The sequence below is a fragment of the Lepisosteus platostomus genome, chromosome 19, assembly GCF_059453375.1.
Source record: "Lepisosteus platostomus isolate fLepPlt1 chromosome 19, fLepPlt1.hap1, whole genome shotgun sequence".
Lineage (NCBI taxonomy): Eukaryota > Metazoa > Chordata > Actinopteri > Semionotiformes > Lepisosteidae > Lepisosteus > Lepisosteus platostomus.
Genome location: NC_142629.1, coordinates 7425843 through 7434610, shown reverse-complemented (window position 1 = coordinate 7434610; position 8768 = coordinate 7425843). Strand labels below are relative to the sequence as shown.

Sequence of the window (8768 nt, the reverse complement as noted above, 5' to 3'; positions counted from 1 at the left end):
AGTCGGTTTCTAAACCTTGTCTGCATCTTAAAAGAAAGGACGTAGTGAGGTGTTATGACTCCACGAGGAGCTTCATTATTCCCTTGAGCAAACTGCACTTCACCATGCATGTACTCTCTGGACTACGTGATGGATGAGGAGCATAGAACTAAGAGCACATGAAAGACTAGGCCTCAAATTGTCAAAGCCTGATAAAGTCCTTGAAGTTGATAACCAATCCTCAAGGACATTGACAAGGACAACCCAGCAGACGACATCAGAGCAAACATGGAAACATGACAAGACACAGATGGAAACTAGGTGGAAGGGCATTTAAAACAGAGAAATGAAGGCAGAGGAATGTGGAACAAGCTGTCCAGCCATGTTGTTTAAGCCGATACCCTGGCTTCCGTCAAGAAATGGCTTGTTGAGTTCTTCAGATCAACTGGCTACTAACTACATCTTGAAACCTTAGAAAAATAAAATAAAAGGGGGCTTTTCTAGCAATTAAAAGAAAAGTGAAACACCATGATGGAGAAATCTCAGGATGACTTCCATCAGAGACAGAGATAAAACTGGACCCCTGGCAGAGACTGTTAATGTTGATGATTTGGGTAACCAGGGAATTGGGCTAACAGGCTGAGGAAACAGTCCTCTTTGCTCATTTTATCATAAGTGTATTTTTTTTTGTTAAAATTGTCTTTAACCTGAGATGGACTGGCATCCCATCCATCCCACTGTACCTTGCAGAGCCCATTGCTTGCTGGGATTAGCTATTAGAACTATTAGAAAATGGATAGATGGATGATTTAAAGCCCTTCAGCTTAAACTGCCCAAGTGAAACTATGAGAACAGTGTCATACTTTAATTTCCATTTTCTTTACCGTGATATTTATAAAAAATATTAGGGTAAAGGTGGCTGAGTATGAGCTTGCTGTTTTTAAATAGTGTGTTTTGTTTTCAAGCTTTAAAATTGGGAATTAATTCAATTAATTGGGAAGATTGACTGATCATAACATAGATTAAACAAAGTGATGGCAAAGCATAGAAGAAAACTAACTTCAGACCTAAAACTGGGATAGACACTCAATTTTCAGCAGAACAAAGACGCATAATATAAGGACACTTGAGTAGCTTAAGATTTAAGAAATCGAAAGTCCTTCAGTAGCTCAGCCAAAGTCCTGACTTGAATCCTCTTCCGAATCTGTGGAAATACTTGAAAGCTGCTGTCAGTAGGCGATCACCAAGCTACCTGAGACAGCCTCAGCAAATAAATCTGCCAAGTAGAATGGGCAAAGATTTTACCAAGCCACTGTGCAAACTTGGTAGATATTTACCAAAAAAAAAAAAACCTTCTGCTGTGGTTGGTGCAAAAGTTACTTCTACGAAATATTTGGTTCACAGGTCTGAATATGTCAGGCGTAAAGTAACATTTTAGTTTATTGTCTTTGTATTTCACTGACATTTATAGCAACTGATCTTACACTAGGAAGTATTGAGCTTGAGCATTCAGGTTTTAAAATAAAATATTAAGTTAAAAAACACGTTTGACTCATTTTATGATTTTATCAAATTTGACTCCATAGACATGGTATGAATACTTTATGGTATGGTGTGAATACTAGGGCGCTGGATATCTGTTATCAGATAATTTTCCACAAAGTTAAAAAATTACAACACGAGAGACATCTACTGGTACAAATAGGTAGTATCACAGTGGCAAGTCAAATGATTATTTAGAGATATATCTAAATACATGTAAAGATTATTTTAAACAATGAATGGCATATCTCTCATGAGATATCTCTAAATGATCAATTGGCTAGCCATATATCGCTTCTATCTAGTGTGTCTACCAGTGGAGTGATCCCTCACATATCGCAATCGGCGTAGTTTGTAGTTGAGTGAAGACTACATCTCCCAGTATCCCATGTGCGTGAGAAATGTGTGTCTGACGTTACGTTCCTCTGCGTTCCAATTTCCGGTCGGTAAAGACTGGCTGTGTGTGTTGTGTTTGTGTTGTGCAGGAAGCGAGAGGTATGTAGGCATACTTTTTATTTTAAAAAAAATAAAAAGTGTAGACTCAGTTATGCGGAATTGCTTTGCTAAATAGCTGTTCTTCGCAACAAAACTCCACGATCATTAACTACTCGCTTGTAGTGTCACTGTGACAAATGTTTGGTAGCTAAAGTTGTCTGACTGAAGACAGTGTTATGAGTTTACCGTCAAAAGAGAGAACAGCAGAAGTGGAAATGAAAGCAATAGTTAAAACAAGTGGGTGGTTTAAGTTCATGTTCACCGCGCTTCTTTAAGGAAAGATTGAATAGAAAGTGTTGCACATGTTAGTTTGCGATAATTGCTGGAATGGAAAAAAAAAGGTGTTATTTCTGTTAAAATTACTAATGACGCAGAATCGATTAATGTTTATACTGCTCTGTGGCTGTTTACTTTCGTTAAGTAAACTCGAAGAGGCTTCATATCCAAGTAACACTTTGGAACATCGCCTTAGCTGATGATCCAGGGAGGTCGTCCTGTGGTTGTTTGTCTTACTAAACTTGTTTAAATGCTTTTTGTTTTATTGCCATCTTGAAAAACTGAAGCCTCTGTATGGAAGCACAGAAAGTGTAACGTGGCAATAATGAAATAAATGAGCAAGGTGGTGGAAAACACCTAATATTTGTGCGTTACAACTGGGTCGACAGATTCGAAAAAAGGCTTAGATACTGCTGATTCATTTCTAGTTTTCAGGGATGTTACCGCTGTAGTTCAACAAAACGCAGTTTTGCCCAAGTTTTATTAAATTAACTGCGTTCGCTGCATTTGCATTTCAGTGCCGAGGATAGACTAATTTCCAAGCGTATACAGGTGTTTAGTGAAAACACCTTATTCATCTTGAACCTTTGAGCTACAGTGCAGTTTTCACATGCAGAGGAGGGTTCAAAATTCAGAAGCAGTTTTCAAGAAATGTGTGACTCACATACGAGACCCCCATTCCTCTGGGTCCCTCTATTTCAGAGCTCCTGGCAAGATCTATAGATGTGTTTCGGTCTTAATCTTTCTAGACAGCTACTTGACAAGACGCTTTTAATGTCTGTAAAATGCTTTGAAAAGGTGACCTCTCAAACCCTTTGCCTCACCGCTGTTTTTTTCCAGCGTGATTTGATGAGGCATTCAAATGTTTTTCGAGATTGCAAAAAAGTTTCGGAAATGCTGGGAAACTTGAATGAATATTTAAGTGTTAGTTCCTTTCTCCGCACTGAAAGTAGACTGATCTTTGCGGGGGGGGGGGTTCTTGTATTTAACCTCGTATGCCACCAGGGGTATTCCCATTGCACAGTGCAGTGTGTCCTTTCAGCAAATCACGCCTGGCTCAAAGAAACAAGTTTTAAAGATGGGTTAAGCATTGTGAATGTGAACTGCATCACATGTTATACATTCTGATTGACGAATGTAACTCTAGACTGGGGAGCTGGTGGGCTGGGGTGAAATGACAGCTGGGTTTTAGTGTTACAGTACAAGGAAAGTAGAGGGACAGCTCTCGTTAAAACCGAGTTTGATCGTTCGGAAGGTGATCGGTTTTGGAAATGTAGCTGCAAGGCTGCACAGCAGGGTCATTATCAAAATTCCAGTTTTCCTCATCACTCTGTGTTGTATATTGTGCCTTGGAGCTTGTCAGCCAGGGGCATTGATGCTGAGCACACTAACGTGACGTTTTGCTTTTCTGAAGTGTTCCTGTTTGTTTTACGTATTTGCACTTGTGCCACATTAAATCTGTCTGCTACATTTTTCAAATACAAATAAGATGTGAGAGCTCATCTTAGCAGCTTTGGGGTTTCACTGCACGTTTAGCCCGAGTATAGCCTGGGGCAATAGGTGTTCACTTGAGTTCTGACTTTACTCGTGCTTTGACTAGATTTGGTTCCCCAGTTGCTATTGTTCAGATTTAGTGGCAAAGTATTTGTAAATCATTTGAAGTACCCAGTACAACCAAATGTACCTAAACCTCCTTTAACAAACTGTCAAAAAAATTAACTGCTCCGGGTTTCCACTTATTTTCTACTTGTGTCTTTTGGTTTTCAATATATGCTAAAAACATCATAATAATAATAAACTTTATTTTATATAGCGCCTTTAAAGGTGGCTTCTCAAAGCGTTTTACAGGATGACAATAACAATAAATAAGAAGAATACAACAATAAATAAGGAGAATACACAAGATAAAACACAATTACAATACAAAGAGGAGACCGTGGATGGTGGTACTAAGAAAAGCAGAAGGGTGAAGAATGGAACCAGTTCAGTAAAGGCTTTTCTGAAGAAGAGGGTTTTGAGTCTGGATTTGAAGGAGTTTAGAGAAGGTGACTCTCTGATATCCTTGGGGAGAGAGTTCCAGAGCTTGGGGGCATAACAGGAGAAGGCCCTGTCACCCATACAATGTAGATGGGCTTGGGGGACAGTAAGGAGGGCAGACATACAATTCCTCATAATATAATATTCCTTTGCTACATGGTTGTATTTTTGCTATCGGCAGTCTGTTTATTTCAGGCTTTTGTACGTAGGCAGGCAGCCACTTGTTGAAATGAGTTAAAATTGGAAGTGAATAGAAACTTTAAAATGTGTTTACCAGGAGCTTTACATCCGTTTAAGTTTCGAGATTATCGCCTTCAGCTGCTTTTCAGGTCTTTCTGTTTTCGCGCACCTTTTTTTCTTCTGTGCTGTATGACACCTCTGGCCTCTGCGTGTTGAGGCAGGAGCATGCCGAGGTGGTGACTCTGGGCCTGTGTGTGAGCCGGGGGGGAGCCTGCGATCATGGCTGATGGAGAAGGCGACGAGGAAGTGATTCACCTGGCCAGTTTCCACAGACATCGCGGAGAAGGTGGGTCTTCTCCCACACACTCCTCAGTGCAGAAACTCCACTTCAGTCTGACGTTTTATTGGGAGCACCCACAGTAGCATCGGAAATTGTAACATCAGTCTTTTCTGCTAAATAGTATAGAGGTGTGAGTAATGTCGGTCTACTTTAAAATTTAGCTGCTGAAGAATTTCTACAAAAAACACTTCTTCTTTGGTATAGCATTGTTGTTCTATAGGTCCATAGGTATAGTACATTTTGTAAATTCAGTTATTTTTCCAGTACGTTTAAATTGTAAATTCTACCAAATGATATCGTGCTGCCCAACACATTTTTAGGATGGCATACCATTAATTGGAAAGGCGGTTACCTATAAAAAAATCTGTTCTTAAAGGTGGCAATCCACAAAAAAGCAAATGTCTTTTAGCCACTGGTGTTCCTCCACGAGGGGGTGAATTGTGCCCACTTTGGTCTTAAACAGATGACCGGATTCGAAATGACCTGCTCATTACCATATCGGACGACTCGGATGATGAGCTGCCTACACTGATGCCAAATAACCCAGCCCAGATCAAAGCTGAACTGGAGGACGAGGATGACGAAGAGGAAGATGTTGTGATTTTAGAGGTAGGTGGAAGAATGTTATTGGAATAGAAGGCGCCATCTTTCTGATCACTCTGAGCACCAGAAGTTAAGGTGACGGTTTCGCAAGACGCGCATGTTGGAATAGTTTAGAAAAACAAGGTAGTCACTTTATACAAAGAAAAACGTTTCTTCTATTTTCTTGATAGCTGTGAAGACAAATTTGCTTCTTTATTTTCATCAGAGTGTAATTGAGGTTGTCCTGGCGGACACTTAGAAGCTCCAATGACTTTTCTTATTGCCCTGCAGCCACTAAGACCGCAGCAGCCTCTGCGCCCAAACGTTATCCGCCCTGCTGCTCTGTGGGGGGGTACCCCACATCAGGAAACCCCTGAAAGACAAGGGGAAGCTCCCATGGAAGCACCTCATCCCGCTGCCGAGAGGCGGATTCTGCTTGCGCGCCGCAGGTTGCCACTCGGCAATGTGGACCTTGAATCAGGGAATAATGCCCTTAATGTCTTAAGCGGAAACCAGAAAGCCACACCTTCCAGTTCTCATGCCCCTCCTGTGCCCAGGCCTCACCCGCCTGCAGGGACTGAAACCACACTTGAGCAAGGACCTGCAGGGCGTGCTGCCGTTTGTAACGGCGAAGGTTTCATTGCAGCGATGCCTGAGCCGTTGGCTCATCGGGATGTCAGGCATGGTATTCCACTGGGGAGCGATCGCAGCGAGCTCAGGCCCCTGAATGATCAGCCCCACACAGACCAAGACAGGCAGGCTGGTGTGGTACCTAAAAGAACTGAACCACTCCATGTTCCTCTCCCAGCTCTGCCTGAACAGCAGCAACCACATGAGTCTCTTAGGTTTCCTCCAGCTCTTGGTGTTCAGGAAAACCAGCACCAGGCACCCCCAGGGCCTGTCCTGCACATCCCACTTGCTGTCAATCAAAATGAGCCAGGGGCACTGATCGATGATGAGAGACCTGGACCATCCATCCCAAATCCAGAATTGATAGCTGCTCGGTATGACAGAGATCAGATAAAGTCACTAGTGCATAGAGTGGTAAGTGCCAGTTTTGTTTTTCCATGTGCATCAAAATTAGATCTGCGTTATGAATTCCCTAGTAAATTATGACAGGCCAGTCAATGTTGCCATTTGATTTTCACGGTAGAATTGAATTCATTAGTGTAAGGATGTATGTTATTAAAAATAGGAATTTGTACAAAAAAAGCATTGGAATTCTGTTTTTGTTTAATTGTACTGCTTGTGCAGGTAAATGAAATATACTCAGTATATTGAGTGCCTCAGTGACAATTACGTATGTAAGCAAAGAGCATGTATAAAATGAAAATTTCACAAAAAATTAGCTTGTTATATTTCAGTTGTTGTTGCTCTACAGGCAGATTTCTTTTAAGTCTAAGAATAACAACACCATATTTTCTTCTTTCATCCGTCTAGGCTGAGTTTTTTCCTGATATAGAAGAAGCATACGTAGAAGAATTAATTAAGAGTCATGATTTAAACGATCTAAATTTGTAAGTATACCCATGCATTTTTTGCTTGTTTGCAATGAAGCACAATAGTGTTATATATTGAAGTCATAAGACACTTGATTAATGCTTCTGTTTTTTTTGCAAATGGATTCATTTACAAATATTTTTCCTTTGTTGGAGAAACAAAAATAGTTGGTGTGCTTCCAGATAAAATTGCACTTTTATATCTCAAGACCTGTAGTAGATATTTGTATGTAGTCCCCCAGTAATTAAATTGGACAATGTAAATTGAAAGAAGAATTTAGAAAAATGAGCATTATCATCATTTTTGGTAAATTATAGCTGTTTGGAAGAACATGTTTTGTTTTTTTTGCAGAATTTGCAACTTTTTGTTAGAAAACCCCAATTATCCAAAGAAGGAAGGGACCTCGGTTTTGAATCAGTCAAGTATTCTTCTCGAAACAAACGAGGATGAAAACCAGGTGAATGAGAGCAGTTTGCTATGTTGATTATCTATCTGTATTCCATTTCTTAATCTTCTGTGTGATTCCTTTGCTGCTAACTCTAGCTATCCAACAAATCTCTGCGGGGTAGTTCTAGCAGTGATGTAAGCACCAACCTTGACATCTGTGTCCTAAATTGCACAGACAGATGTTTGAAGCTTATATTTTTTTTAAATTGCTTTTTTGCTTAATCAGAAAAGTAAACGTCAATTTTTCCATGTTTGTAACAAATGATATCCCTTTTATCTGTAATATTGTCACATTAAATATTGTTCTGTAGCCAAAAAGCTTAGCTTGCAATAGAGATTTTTCCATGTCAGTGAGGCCAAAAGCATGCAAGCCTAAAATGCACAAAGTTTTCAGTGACAATTTGACAATTATTGAGTAATCAGTAACTGCCATATTTCTGCATATTCACATTGAGAAAACATGCTTAATGATCTGTAAGGTTCGTTACCAATTCATGTTAAAAATTAATAAATGATTGATTTCTGCAATATTTTCATCAACCAAAAATGTTCTTAATTATCTGTAAGATTATTTCTGCTATCTTTTCCTTACAAACTCATATTTGTTTTGTCTTGGGTGCTTTTGCAAGGTTACAGGAATTGATGTATTTATTTTTCTTTATCTATTATCTGTAATCTAGTTCTTTGCCTTCCCCCCACCCCTTTTAGAATAAAGAGAATTATTTTGATTTCTCCAAACTGGAAGCCGTAGACCAACGCACAGCCGTTCAGGCTGCAGACCTCCTGATGGCTGATTTCAAGATGTTAAGCAGTATGGATATCAAATGGGCTCTGCATTCTCTTAGAGGACACTATGCAATTACGCGCAAGGTAACCAACAAGTTTCCCATTCTATAAATGATTCATATGTACTTGCAGTGAAAAGACATTAAAGTAAATGTTTTTATTTTCCGTATCACAATGCTAAAATTTGATTTTGGAGAAATTGGAGGTGTAGTTCAATTTTTGCTGCCTAGGGAGCAGCTTTCACAGAAGACGGTGTACTTGCTTGCTATGTGAAAGGTCCATGTCCTCTCAGACAAACAGCACAGTGCGGGGAATGATGTAAGAGATGTTGGAGTGACCCAGCAGTTAGCAATGTCTCCCTGGCCTTAATTCGTGTAATTTTGACCTCGCAGTTAGAGGACTGAAAAGAAAATGACTTGTCTGTTTTCCAGGCCTTATCCGATGCCATCAAGAAATGGCGGGAACGCTCTCCTGAATCCTCAGGGAAGAAGAAAAAACGAAAAGAAATGAACCAGTTTTCATACATAGATTTCAAATTCGAAGAGGGTAATTCTGGCTTGTGTTTTCCTGGCTTGCCTCACTGTGTGTTGTAAGTCTGCTCTGG

The 8768-nt window shown here is 40.0% G+C and overlaps 1 protein-coding gene across 3 annotated transcripts in view; it reads left to right on the top strand.

Annotated features, from left to right (window-relative positions):
* Nucleotides 1-1926: 1926 nt before the first annotated feature.
* rnf216 (ring finger protein 216) overlaps nucleotides 1927-8768 on the top strand; it is a 42087-nt gene continuing 35245 nt past the window's right edge. The window contains exons 1-8 of one of the 3 annotated variants that reach the window (XM_088612788.1): nucleotides 1927-2016; nucleotides 4731-4855; nucleotides 5313-5458; nucleotides 5723-6475; nucleotides 6872-6948; nucleotides 7283-7388; nucleotides 8087-8248; nucleotides 8596-8710. In XM_088612788.1, coding sequence (XP_088468914.1) covers nucleotides 4789-4855; nucleotides 5313-5458; nucleotides 5723-6475; nucleotides 6872-6948; nucleotides 7283-7388; nucleotides 8087-8248; nucleotides 8596-8710 — 1426 coding nt within the window. In that variant the 5' untranslated portion in view covers nucleotides 1927-2016; nucleotides 4731-4788. Of the gene's footprint in view, nucleotides 2017-2046; nucleotides 2254-4726; nucleotides 4856-5312; nucleotides 5459-5722; nucleotides 6476-6871; nucleotides 6949-7282; nucleotides 7389-8086; nucleotides 8249-8595; nucleotides 8711-8768 lie in introns of those variants that run through there. The other 2 variants (XM_088612787.1, XM_088612789.1) reach the window with 2 other exon arrangements.